This window comes from Muntiacus reevesi, chromosome 3, assembly GCF_963930625.1.
Source record: "Muntiacus reevesi chromosome 3, mMunRee1.1, whole genome shotgun sequence".
NCBI classification, from domain to species: Eukaryota; Metazoa; Chordata; class Mammalia; order Artiodactyla; family Cervidae; genus Muntiacus; species Muntiacus reevesi.
In genome coordinates, this window is record NC_089251.1 from 232868563 (window position 1) to 232883267 (window position 14705).

General features: G+C 38.2%; 1 protein-coding gene across 5 annotated transcripts in view; it reads right to left on the minus strand.

The window, feature by feature from the left end:
- The window catches only part of CCDC148 (coiled-coil domain containing 148), a 313368-nt gene that overhangs the window by 209736 nt on the left and 88927 nt on the right, over positions 1 to 14705 (minus strand). For all 5 annotated transcript variants that reach the window (XM_065931579.1, XM_065931581.1, XM_065931580.1 and 2 more), the window contains 4 exons: positions 5006 to 5088; positions 4666 to 4817; positions 2458 to 2553; positions 2199 to 2380 (listed from right to left, as the gene is read on the minus strand). In XM_065931579.1, the coding sequence (XP_065787651.1) occupies positions 2199 to 2380; positions 2458 to 2553; positions 4666 to 4817; positions 5006 to 5088 (513 nt within the window). The remainder of the gene's footprint in view (positions 1 to 2198; positions 2381 to 2457; positions 2554 to 4665; positions 4818 to 5005; positions 5089 to 14705) is intronic.

Here is a 14705-nt window from a genome sequence, read left to right on the forward strand (position 1 = left end):
GCTCCTCGGTTCTTTGTCTCGTCACAACAAAGATTTGGAGTGACGGACATTGAAGCCCCCTTGGTGAGTTGCAGCTCTCGGAAGACAGACTGTGTTATAGCTCTTAAATAAGTCAGTGTTACAGCTCAGTGTTACAGCTCTATTTATTTAGATAATAGCAGGAAAATCCATCTTCTAGGTGTGAGGGCACGTCGCTCCAAAGACGGGAAGAGAAGATCGCCCCATCGCGCGGGGGAAGGTGGTGGGGGAGAGAGAGAGAGCTTTGGCTCCTCTTTTTATATGTTTCTCTGTCCCTGGGCCTGTCTTATGTAAGTTGGGCCAGCCAGGAGTGTTGTTTGTTTTACCTGAGGTTCTCACTTCTGTCCTCGGACCTTCCTTTGTTCTATTTTCGAGGGCTTTCCCTTCCAGGTCTTTTAGCCACCGCCATTTTGGACCCCTTTCCCCTATTCTAACTACCTAACAATGGGAATAAAGGAAGATAGAGAGGCAGGGAGGCAGGGGGCTTTTAGGAGACCAAAAACATGTCTGCCCATGAGGAACATGTGACTGTTGCCACGAGAAGTCAGAAAACAGCTTAGGTCTTGAAAGACACAGACTTCACCTAGGGTTGCCTTTCTAAGAGCTGAGACACACGGAAGCTGTCACAGAGGAGTCTGGATCAAGAAGCTAAGAAAGCAAAGAGCTCTGGTTGGTAGGATTTAAGATTGTCCATGGTACTAATTTCTTAACACTAGTAATTTCACATAGAAGAGCTTCATTCACAAGCAATTCATTAAGAAATATAAGAAATACTAATATTTGCACATTCACCTCTTTCAATTCAAAGGAATAGTCTTTTACGTCTAATTTATTATAAATATGTCCCTTCAATAGTGTTTCTTTCTTTTTAAATATACATTCTTTGGGGAAAATTTTGAATTCAACATAATAGAGTAAAAGGCATGTTTTCCTACAAAATGTTCCCCAGAAATTATATACTTAACATTATATGAAGTAGGTTATTGATTTGACCCAGGGTAGCATTTCTCAGTTTGTTCATTAAATGAATTTTAATATAGAATTTACACTAGAGAAGATGGCCTTGCCAACACAGAATTTTAAGTCACTTAACATTATAGTTGTCATTCAGAAGAGGATTGTCATTCTTATGATACAATCAAAAGTCATTTTCTTATTGCCATTTTACAGCAAAATGGATGGACTTAGAGATTATCTTACTAAGTGAAGTCAGAGAAAGGCAAATATTACATGCTATCATTTATGTGTGGAATCTAAAAAATAATAAATGAATCTATGTACAAAAAAGAAACAGATTCACAAACTAGAAAACAAACATATGCTTACCAAAGCAGAAATGAGTGGAGAGATAAATTTGGAATATGGCATTAACAAACTACTACACATAAAATAGATAAGCAACAGGATTTACTCTATAGCACAGGGAACTATAGTCAATATCTTATAATAACATATAATGGAAAATAATCTGAAAATATATATATGTATAGCTGAGTCACTTTGCTATACACCTGAAACTAACACAATATTGTAAATTAACTAAACTGCAATTTTAAAAGTGCATTTTCTAAAAAAGTTTATAAAACATGTTTTATGTTCAATATAGGACAAAATCATGGTAGATTACAGATAACATAATTACATGGGTATATTTTCACTGTAATCAATTTTTAGTACTCATTTTTAAATTTTCACTGAAGAGGAGCTTCATATCTTGAAATGAAAATTCAGTTATCAAAAATTCATTTTTAAAAACTATTTCTCACCAATAGTAAAGCGATAAATAAGAAAGATACTTTGAAAGTGAAAGTGAAATCATTCAGTCACATCCGACTCTTTGCGATTCCATGGACTGTAGCCCACCAGGCTATTATAATGGAAATCTCTAAGTCCATCCAGGCTTCTCTGTCCATGGGATTTTCCAGGCAAGAGTACTGGAGTGGTTTGCCATTTTAACCATATACAAATCTTTAAAACTGTTACTTCAGGGAAATTACTTTGCAGAAAAAAACAAGAAAACCTCTCCTTTCAACAAACAGTCAATTTAAACATTTACTGGTAGGCTATATTCCAAGCACAAGGTGTCTATAAAAATGGTAAATCAGAAGTATAGTGACCCCTAAAAAAATAAAAATTTGATGACAAAAATCTACATAATTGAAGAAGTTTTAGCTTATCACCTGTATATGTCTTCTAATTGCAGATCAAAATCTTGAAGTTTCTTTTGATATTTCTCTGTAAAGTTACAGAACTCATTAAGGATTGAAGATTTCAACTCAGGGTATGGACATTCCAAAGTTTCTAATTCCATGGGCAGTTCACTAAGCAGGTTACTTCTTTCTTCTGAAGAATGATCTAATATCTGAAAAAAAAAATTATATGATTGTTCTATTTAATATAAATGACAAATTGATAGATTACTACCTGTATTGCACTTACTTTCATGCTCCAGTCTGAAAGATAATTTTCTATTTTCTGTTGCTCTAGCCTAAGTTGTTCATAGACAGCTTTCAATTGTTTCTTCACGAAGTCAACCTATAGGACATTTAGAGCAAGTGGTATGCAAATTATTGATTTATTCAATATTTAAATTTAAAGTCACAGAAATTTTTCTCAAAAGTCAATAAGTGATGACAAATTAAATAAGTGAAAGTCCCTTTCAGGATCGATGGAAGAGGGTTCAAGAGATGTCACATCTAGGCAGTGTCCATCAGGCAAAGGAGCTTTAAAGGGGCTTCTAGACATATAACCCCAAAATGAGTTCAATTATAGCCACTCTGCACTCACAGTGAGTTTTGTTTGTGATAAGGCAGAAAGCTTACCAGACTGCCTCTGTTTCAATCACCCCCTCCTTTCCTCATATCCTTGCTACTAATCCCCAGATGGGCATTGATTTTTAATGTTCATTTTTAATTATTTATGAAAGCAATATGACAACACTACAAAAACAACTAAAAAATCACCTAAACGCCCACATGCAGTGCAGCCATGATAAGGGAGCTTATGCTCTAGTCGGGGAGGTAGTCAGTAAACTCATAAAAAAGTAGGTAAGAAAGCATCAGGAGGAGGTAAGTGAGGTATAAACTGGGTGACGGGATAGAGAGTGACTGGGCTTCTCTCGTATGAGTGGTCAGTACAGGCATCTCAGAGGAAAAGACATTAAAGCTAAGACTAAAAGACAAAAAGAGCCATCGGTGGGACAGAAGAAACAGCCCATGCGAAGGCCTTGAGACAGGAAGGAGTCTGGCTTATGTGAGGAATAGGAAGAAGGCCAGCACTGTTAGGACAAAGTCTAGTAGGGAAAGCAGGGCATCAGATAGATACTGAGACTAAAGAGCTGGAAGATGGGGTCAGATGTATGGGGAGTTTTGGTACCAGGTGCCCAATGCACAGTGAGGCCAAGAGATATCAAAATGTCAGAGTTTGGAGCAGAGAAAGGCTTACTACAGGGCCCTGCAGAGAGACAGGTAGTTCATGCCTTTAAAAACCCCAAATTCCCCAAAAGTTTTTAGCAAATTCCTTTTTATAGGAAAGTTGAGGGAGGGGCATAGTTAGTTGTTGCAAAATTCTGGTGTCAGATCCTTTGTTCGCCGAGTCAACTCATGGTCAGGTCACAAAGATCCGGTAATCCTCCACTGAAACAAATGATATTCTGTTCTGACAAGAAAGAGCAAAGTCCCAAGGTTCAACTTCTCCCCTCCTGCCAAGATCCAGAACCTGGCTTGGTGGAGGGAGTCCCTGTGGCAGTTGGTTACCTTGCCTGGGAGTGTTAGTCCAGCAAGCAGTCTGGGTCCTCCCACCAGTGCCCCAGCCTGGCTGAGGAGGCAGATCTCAGCTGGTGGCACCTTCAGGATCTAGTCCCTAGACCTCACCCAGCCATCATCACTGAGGGAGCAAGAAGCCCAGGAACCAGCTGTCACATGGCCCAAAGTTGTGGGGACCTGGTCCTACAGACTGTGGCCCATGGAGACTGCCACCACCATTAGGTCTAAATGGTGGGGATTGGGGAGAGGTTTGTTGCTGCTTCAGGGCCTGGACCTGGCCAGTGGGTGGCCATGGTGAAGGTTCTGGAGCCTTGAAAGGACATAGCCCTCAGCCTTTCCCCAGGTCCACCAGCTCAGAGGGCCTGGAGTACCCCAGGGAGAGGGTGGAGATCCACTTCTCACCAAACTTTGTGCTGTGAGGACCACCTCGTGGCTGACTGTTGAAGTGGGTCTTGTAACCACAGTGCTAACAGTCACTCCCTAATGGTCACATGCTAACGGTCTCTAAGGACCTTGCTTTAACAGTCTCTCTTTAAAGGTCTCACACTAAGGATCTCACGCTAAAGGTCAGGAGCTCAAGCTACACACTTGCCCCATCCCTATTACAGGAGGAACCCTGGCCAGTAGGAGCCCTGAGGGGATTTACCAGGAGGATGACTTAATCCCTGTCTCTAGGATAGGATCTCAGAAAACACTAGGAGGAGGAGAAAGGAGGAAAGCAGGGTTATGAGGTTATTGTAACATTTCTAGGTGAGAAATGAGCATGTTTGGACAGATTCAGGGATAGAATTTGCTATACCTTCTATTTAAGCACACAAAACATACATGTTCATCTCAGACTCTTCCAATATAACATTAGTAAAAGTAAAGGAGATATACTGACCTCTTCCAATACTTTCACAGAGTTAGATTCACTGTATGAGTGTGAATACTGTGAAATGTGATGCTGTCTGTATTTTAGATCTTCTCTCAATTGCTGAATAGGATTTATTACATTTTTAAGATATGTGCACCATTGTTCTGATAACTCCTGTTCTATGGTGAAACAAAATCAAAGCAACACATTATTAAGTTTCTTCACGAACAGGTCATTAAGATGCAGATTTTTTGGATTCCTTAAGAAAAAAACAAACAGCATTTAATATTAAAAGAAAATGAAATGTGTGGCCCACTTTCATCTTTAAAACAAAACTCCCCTTTAAATGTGAAAAAACAAAACCTACCAAAATTCATAAGGTCAGAAAGACATTCATTTCCAATGTTCTCTTCACTGAATAAGGATTTTATCTCAGATTCCATTTTGTATCTGAAATAGACATTATCTTAATCAATTATATTATAATCATAAACATATATAAAGTTAGAAAAATAACTAGCAGTAGAAATAGTCAATCTAAGGTGGTTTCATTCACCTGTTCATTAATTCAGACAGCATACTACATTCCTAACATCGATTAGATAATCTCCAGGACACTGAGATAGACAGAAGTATGGCTGCATACCTCAGAAGTAACAAAATTAGCAAGGCAAGGACAGGATACATCCTTGCACTATTTCAGGTGGAGAGAGCAGTGGGAAGTGGGGAGCCACTGAGGGATATTAAGGTGACCACACCAATTCAGATCTGTGTTTCAGAAAGATTTCCAAGGTAACAAGATGGAGGATGGGCTAAAAGGACAGTGGTCAATAAAAATGGAAGATGAAGAGGAGATCAGGCAAACCTGGACCAATAGGCAGGTTATTTAAAAAGTTCAGAGATGAGAAGGTCCTGACCTAGGGAGATGGAAGTAAAAGTATATATTTTATATACCAAAAATATAATAAATCTTAATAAACTTTTGCTATGTTATGTAAATATAGTCATTTTAGAGTAAAACTATAACCAGCACTAAATGGACATAAAAATACTATACTCAATCTCTTATTTATGTCAGCTTTAATAAAAATCATAAAAAGAGTTTTGATTTATTATGATTGTTAAGATGCAATAATTTAAATGGCATAAAATAAGAAAATAGCAACAATTGTAACACTTTAATATGATTATTTTTATTTTTGTATGTAAGTTTCTAGCCTTTGTCAACATGCATGAATGTTTTAAACAGTTGTAATTTTAGCCTATCTACCATTTTACATTAAAACTTTTTGAAAACTAACTTTAATAATAATAAATATTTATTTATTCTAAGTAATTTTTGTAATTATTGTTTACCTTAGTGGCTGCATGGTATTCTATTTTATATATGTGCCATCATCTTTTAAGCCAATTTACAAATATGAGACAAGGGTTTTGTTTACATGTATAAAGGAGGGGGTGCTACTGTAGATGATACTATTTCTTTAGCATCTGGTCTTAGTCAAAAGATTTTTAAGATTACATATGAAATTGATGGGACTGGATGCCATGATCATAAACATGGCATTTAGTCCCATCACTTCATGGCAAATAGATGGGGAAACAATGGAAACAGTGACAGACTTAAAGTTGGGGGCTCCAAAATCACTGCAGATGGTGACTGCAGCCATGAAATTAAAAGACGCTTGCTCCTTGGAAGAAAAGCTATGACTGACCTAGACAGCATATTAAAAATCAGACATTACTTTGCCAACAAAGGTCCATCTAGTCAAAGCTATGGTTTCTCCAGTAGTCATATATGGATGTGACAGTTGGACTATAAAGAAAGCTGAGTGCCGAAGAATTGATGTTTTTGAACTGTGGTGTTGGAGAAGCCTCTTGAGAGTCCCTTGGGCTGCAAGGAGATCCAACCAGTCCATCCTAAAGGAAATCAGTCCTTACTGTTCATTGGAAGGACTGATGCTGAAGCTGAATCTCCAATACTTTGGCCACCTGATGCAAAGAACTGACTCATTTGAAAAGGCCCTGATGCTGGGAAAGATTGAAAGCGGGAGGAGAAGGGGATGACAAAGGATGAAATAGTTGGATGGGATCACCAACTCGATGTACATGAGTTTGAGCAAGCTTCAGGAATTGGTTATGGACAAGGGAGCCTGGCATGCTACAGTCCATGAGGTTGCAAAGAGTCGGACATGACTGAGCGACTGAACTGATGAACTTGATATACTGAGAATGGGTGCATGATAGTGGAGTATACCCAGAAGTTATTTCATAACATATTTTTTAAAAATATTTATTTGGCTGCATCGGGTCTTCATTGCATCATTTGGGATTTTTTCTTACAGTTGAAGTACAAGGGCTTAATTGCCCTGTGGCATTTGGGATCCTATTCCCAACTAGGGATCGAACTTGCACTCTCTCCATTGCAAGGCACATTCTTTTCTTTTCTTTTCTTTTTTTAATTGCAGGCTAATTACAATATTGTGGTGGTTTTTGCCATACATTCACATGAATCAGCCATAGGTGTACATGTGTTCCCCATCCTGAACACCCCTCCCACCTCCCTCCTCATCCCATCCCTCAGGGTCATCCCAGTGCACCAGGCCTGAGCACCCTGTCTCATGCCTCAAACCTGGACTGGTGATCTATTTCACATATGATGATATACATGTTTCACTGCTATTCTCTCAAATCATCCCACCCTCGCCTTCTTCCACAGAGTCCAAAAGTCTGTTCTTTACATCTGTGTCTCTTTTGCTGTCTCGCATATAGGGTCATCATTAACATCTTTCTAGATTCCATATATATGCGTTAATATACTGTATTGGTGTCTTTCTTTCTGACTTACTTCACTCTGTATAATAGGCTCCAGTTTCATCCACCTCATTAGAACTGATTCAAACACATTCTTTTTAATAGCTGAATAATATTCCATTGTGTATATGTACCACAGCTCTGCTGATGGACATCTAGGTTGCTTCCATGTCCTGGCTATTGTAAACAGTGCTGCCATGAACACTGTGGTGCATGTGTCTCTTTCAATTCTGGTTTCCTTGGTGTGTATGCCCAGCAGCAGGATTGCTGGGTCAAATGGCAGTTCTATTTCCAGCTTTTTAAGGAATCCCCACACTGTTCTCCATAGTGGCTATACTAGTTTTCATTCCCACCAACAGTGTAAGAGGGTTCCTTTTTCTCTGCACCTTCTCTAGCATTTATTGCTTGTAGACTTTTTGATAATAGCCATTCTGATTGGCATAGGTGGTACCTCATTGTGATTTTGATTTGCATTTCTCTGATAATGAGTGATGTTGAGCATCTTTTCATGTGTTTATTAGCCATCTGTATGTCTTCTTTGGAGAAATGTCTGTTTAGATCTTTGGCCCATTTTTTTTTTATTGGATCACTTATTTTTCTGGAATTGAGCTACAGGAATTGCTTGTATATTTTCGAGATCAATTCTTTGTCAGTTGCTTCATTTGCTATTATTTTCTCCCATTCTGAAAGCTGTCTTTTCACCTTGCTTATAGTTTCCTTCATTGTGCAAAAGCTTTTAAGTTTAACTAGATCCCATTTGTTTATTTTTGCTTTTATTTCCATTACTCTGGGAGGTGGGTCATAAGGATTCTGCTATGATTTACATTAGAGAGTGTTTTGCCTATGTTTTCCTGTAGGAGTTTTATAGTTTCTGGTCTTACATTTAGATCTTTAATCCATTTTGAGTTTATTTTTGTGTATGGTGTTAGAAAGTGCTCTAGTTTCATTCTTTTACAAGTGGTTGACCAGTTTTCCCAGCACCACTTGTTAAAGAGATTGTCTTTTCTCCGTTGTATATTCTTGCCTCCTTTGTCAAAGATGAGGTGTCCATAGGTGTGTGGATTTATCTCTGGGCTTTCTATTTTGTTCCATTGATCTGTGTTTCTGTCTTGATGCCTGTTGCTTTGTAGTATAGTCTGAAGTCAGGCAGGTTGATTCCTTCAGTTCCACTCTTCTTTCTCAAGATTGCTTTGGCTGTTTGAGGTTTTTGTATTTCCATACAAATTGTGGAATTATTTGTTCTAGTTCTGTGAAAAATACCACTGGTAGCGTGACAGGGATTGCATTGAGTCTATAGAATGCTTTGGGTAGTATCGTCATTTTGACAATATTGATTCTTCCAATCCACGAACATGGTATATTTTTCCAACTATTTGTGTCATCTTTTATTTCTTTCATCAGTGTTTTATAGTTGCAAGTCACATTCTTAACCACTGAAACACCAGGGAGGTTTTACTTAGATATTTTAAACAAAAATATAGCACTGATAAATCATTTAGCTCAGTCCCCTTATATTTTCATCATCCAGAAAGCCATAATAGAACATAAAAACCAACAGAACTGGCTTTGATCATACAGGAGATCAATCTGCTACTATGCATGTAACAATTCTAGTAAGCTCCATCCTGGCTTCCTAGATCAACAATCCTGACCCAACAGGCAAGACTAGTCTATTTCTCTAACCATCCTAACTGGCTAACAAAATCCAGAAGCAAGTACTACAAGACAAACTTGTGAATATACATTGTTTCCCAAATCATGTCCTATAAAACAGAAACATCAATAAGATGTTAGAGAAAATTGGGAAATGATGAACTAATCAGATAAGTTTATACAGTGCTGGATTTTTCAGAAACTTGATGCTAAAGTGCATTGAGAGTCTCCAAAAAGGGATGAAATATGAAATATCTTCTTAATTATGGGACAAGGAAATTCACTATTCTCCATGGAGTATCTTGAAGAATATATTTGTTTTGTAGAATTTGATTTAGGAAATATAGATTAAAAAGGCAACAGGCTCAAAGGCATAAAAATTGGTAGCTCTTGGGAGGAGAATCCTGCCTATTCACCACTGACATGTAAACTTAGTACCAAGTGTTCACCAAGTCAAAACTCTGCAACGAATACTATTGCCTCCGCATCTGAAGATGGGACAAATTGAAGGCAACTTTCCTTGTCCAAATTTGCCAATTTATGTACTTCCTACTGCTACTTAACCTGTCCTCTGGTACCACTGAATATGATGATACTACAAAAATTCTCCTGAGTTTTTGTGTGACGGTTTGCCTAGAGGATATGTTAATCTACTTCCTAGATAAACCCAGTTGCAATGCAACCTCTCACAAGATAAACCAGCCTGGTGAGGACACATTTGAGCTCTCAGGACTACAGAGAGTATGACTCAGGAGTCCTGAGAGTATGACTCTCAGGAGTCATATTCCTCCTACTTTCATACTCCTTGCCCGTCCAAGATGCTGCCAAAGTTCCAGGTGTAGTAGAATCAGTCTCCTTAAGACATCAAAAATTACCCAGAGCCTCTTGGTATTTCTGAGGCAAAGTTACCAATTTAGGCAGAGCAAGTAAAACATGGTGCACTGGAGAGTGGTAGAGTCAAAAGCCATTTATGCAAACAACAGCACAGTGGCAAGGACTGTGAAAGACGGAGTAAGAGAGGATGTTAAAGTTCCTTCATTGGAACTAACAGACAGAAGATCAGCAGAAAATGAGGGCACCAGACAGGCCGAAGGCCAGAGCTCTACCCCTCCACTAAGGAAGGAATTCATTAGTGCAGACAATTGGGGACCTCAGACCATCTGTTTGATTGGCTTTTCTCTCTTGTAAGAGGCTGTCCCAATTTCTGTGTACCAGAGAAGGCAGGGAAGGAAATCTCACAATAACCAGTTAAGGGATGAACTCTGAGTAAATTCTCAGATGGCCTGAGTCACACAGTGTGGATACTGGTCTCATTTTCATATTTAAAGATACTTTTCCAGACAATATTTAATTATTGGTAAAACCTCATGATATTTTCTGGACAAAGGTGTTATTTTTAAAATAATGCTTTAAAACTAAAATTATGAGTAAATGACTACATATATTTCTAAAAGAAACTATAGCAAAGGTAGTAAGGCTTACAAATAAACCTCTCTAACTTTATTATTCAAAAGTTCTTAGTAAACTAGTAATTGTAATTCTTTACCACATGGCCAATATAAATAACCTCCTAATCTCTAAACCAGTCATTCTGAAACAAGGAAGAAAGCACTCCTGCCAAAGTGTATCAAGGTCTTCAAGGGGGTATAGTTTGGAAACCATGGTAATAGTAAATATAATTTTATAAATTTAAATATAAAATATAATTTTATACTTTGAAATTTTAATCGTCTAATCTTCTTATGATAGATTTCAAAGAACTAAGTTTAGGGAAATGCTTTACTTTTTTTTTTTCCTAGCAAGGCTAGACCAATTAGATCTCAGGTGATGTGAATGGACTCCACTAGAAAAAAAGAAAAAGCTGCTCAGATCCATGTTCAATGAGCCTAGGAGTTGAAGGCAAATGATTCAATACCATCTCCACATAAACTAGCTGATTTACCTTCTGCAAATAACTTTAATTCTCTTAACCTCAAGGTTCCCAACTCTAAAATTAGGATAACAATGATACCTAATCTGCAGGATCATTGTAAAGATTAAATGAAACAAAGCATGTAAAGTACTGAACATACTACCTGAAAGTGAAGTGAAAGTGTTAGCCACTCAGCCACGTCTGACTCTTTGCAACCACCATAGCAAGTAGCCCACCAGATTCCTCAGTCCATGGAATTTCCCAGGCAAGATTACTGGAGTGGGTAGCCATTCTCTTCTCCAGGGGATCTTCTCAATCCAGGGATCAAACCCAGGCCTCCCACAATGCAGGCGGATTATTTACTGTCTCAGCCACCACAGACACTCCAACATACTACTTCAATTCAGTTCAGTCGCTCAGTCATGTCTGACTCTTTGCAGCCCAATGAATCACAGCATGCCAGGCCTCCCTGTCCATCACCAATTCCTAGAGTTTACTCAAACTCATGTTCACCAAGTCGGTGATGCCATCCAGCCATCTCATCTTCTGTTGTCCCCTTCTCCTCCTGCCCCCAATCCCTCCCAGCATCAAGGTCTTTTCCAATGAGTCAACTCTTCACATGAGGTGGCCAAAGTACTGGAGTTTCAACTTCAGCATCAGTCCTTCCAATGAACACCCAGGACTGATCTCCTTTAGGATGGACTGGTTGGATCTTCTTGCAGTCCAAGGGACTCTCAAGAGTCTTCTCCAATACCAGAGTTCAAAAGCATCAATTCTTCGGCGCTCAGCTTTCTTCACAGTCCAACTCTCACATCCATACATGACTACTGGAAAAAACCATAGCTTTGACTATGGGCCTTTTTGGCAAAGTAATGTCTCTGCTTTTTAATATGCTATCTAGGTTGATCAAAGCTTTCCTCCCAAGGAGTAAGCGTCTTTTAATTTCATGGCTGCAATCACCATCTGCAGTGATTTTGGAGCCCCCCAAAATAAAGTCTGACACTGTTTCCACTGTTTCCCTACCTATTTCCCACGAGGTGATGGGACCAGATGCCATGATCTCAGTTTTCTGAATGTTGAGTTTTAAGCCAACTTTTTCATTCTCCTCTTTCACTTTCATCAAGAGGCTTTTTAGTTCCTCTTCACTTTCTGCCATAAGGGTGGTGTCATCTGGATATCTGAGGTTATTGATATTTCTCCTGGCAATCTTGATTCCAGCTCGTGCTTCTTTCAGCCTAGCATTTCTCATGATGTACTCTGCATATAAGTTAAATAAGCAGGATGACAATATACAGCGTTGACGTACTCTTTTTCCTGTTTGGAACCAGTCTGTTGTTCCATGTCCAGTTCTAACTGTTGCTTCCTGACCTGCATATAGGTTTCTCAAGAGGCAGGTCAGGTGGTCTGGTATTGCCATCTCTTTCAGAATTTTCCAGTTTATTGTGATCCACAAAGTCAAAGGCTTTGGCATAGTCAATAAAGCAGAAATAGATGTTTTTCTGGAACTCTCTGACTTTTTCGATGATCCAGCAGATGTTGGCAATTGGATCTCTGGTTCCTCTGCCTTTTCTAAAACCAGCTTGAACATCTGGAAGTTCATGATTCACATATTGCTGAAGCCTCGCTTGAAGAAGTTTGAGCGTTACTTTACTAGCGTGTGAGATGAGTACAATTGTGCAGTAGTTTGAGCATTCTTTGGCATTGCCTTTCTTTGGGAATGGAATGAAAACTGAACTTTTCCAGTCCTGTGGCCACTGCTGAGTTTTCCAAATTTTCTGGCATATCGAGTGCAGCACTTTCACAGCATTAGCTTTTAGGATTTCAAATAGCTCAACTGGAATTCCATCACCTCCACCAGCTTTGTTTGTAGTGATGCTTTCTAAGGCCCACTTGACTTCACATTCCAGGATGTCTGGCTCTAGGTGAGTGATCACACCATTGTGGTTATCTGGGTCATGAAGATGTTTTTGTACAGTTCTTCTGTGTATTCTTGCCATCTCTTCTTAATATCTTCTGCTTCTGTTAGGTCCATACAATTTCTATCCTTTATCGATCCCATCTTTGCATGAAATTTTCCCTTGGTATCTCTAATTTTCTTGAAGAGATCTCTAGTCTTTCTTGGTATATACTAAATTACCCAGCAAAACCTAGATGCCACTGGAAGCCCTTATCTTCTGGGGACCTGAGATTTTTAAATGAAGTCTCTTATGGTGATACATAAAAATATTTTACTTTCAATCTTATATTAAAAGGGAATGTAGATTTTAAAGAATGAGAGACACAGAGTTTAAACTCCTGATTTTCTGGTGGTCCTTATGTTCTTGAACTTTTAGCCATTTCTTGAACTTTCTTTCCATCACTAGTAGTTTTTAATTTCACTGACTACACAATGAAATTAGCCTACATTCTAGAATAACACAGAAAGTTATCTCGGAATTCTTCTTGTTTACCCAATTTCAGTTCTCACAAGTTGCAAGACAATGTTGTTACTTGAATATTCCTCATTTCCATCATCTTTGTGTCATTCCAGTTAGCCCAAAAGAATTACTTTCCATAATAATATGTATATGCCTCTTTTATCTACCTCAAGAATAACATATACACACAGGAAGAAGGGTATGGAATAGCCAAGATAACTTTCTCCAACATCTTTACATTTGAGCCTGCATCAGTGAGCACCATAATTAAAACTTCCTATTGGCTTTCATTTTTCAATTATGCAAATCTAAAAAGAAAATTTTCCAATGGGCTCAAACATTATCTCCATAAAAAGTGACATTTTGAGGGATAAGATGGATGTGATTTGTTTTCATTTTGGAAATATGAATCAGAAAATCTATATAATTTTTTCTTTAAGTTATATAATAATTTAAAACTATTTCCATTCATGAGCCTTTTATGTCACATGTAGGAATCACTTTCCAGTATAGGAAACTCCTATAATATGAAAAGCATGCCGGTCAAAAATAAAGTTAATGGTATTAATACTTGGAAATTTAGCTTAGAATGAGACCACAAAAATTATCTGCATTTTATAAAATATATGCTTACAGGTATATATTTTTAAAAGCATACTTTATAAATACCACCATCATTAAAACTAATGTATATGCCCCCAAAGGAGGGGAAACACATCTGCCTCCTTTTACTGCCTTGACCTTTGAAAAGGAATTTCTCTCTCAAAGATTACATTTAAGACCAAGTATACAATATGGCTCAGTTGGTAAAGAATCTGTCTGCAATACAGGAGACCGGGGTTCAATTCCTGGGTCAGGAAGATCCCCTGGAGAAAGAAATGGCAACCCACTCTAGTATTCTTGCCTGGAGAATCCCATGGACAGAGGAGCCCAGAAGGCGACAGTTCATCACAAGAGTCGGACACAACTTGTGACTAAACCACCACCACATAAAATCATTATTTTGTTTTAATTTATCTTGAAGTGACTGCTGAAAATAACAGCAAAAGTCAAAAATCCAAGTTGAATTAGTTTTGATGCAGCTACATTTAGAAATCACTCAATTTGAATCCCTTAGTTCATTTACTGGAAACATTTATCTATCTCTTTCTATTTATCCTAGGTAAAGATGAATATGATGGGATGTTTGTCCCCAAGAAGTTTACCACTTTTTAAGAAGACAAATATGTAAGCATAACATCATAATCCAATGTGCTAAAGTATAATGTAAA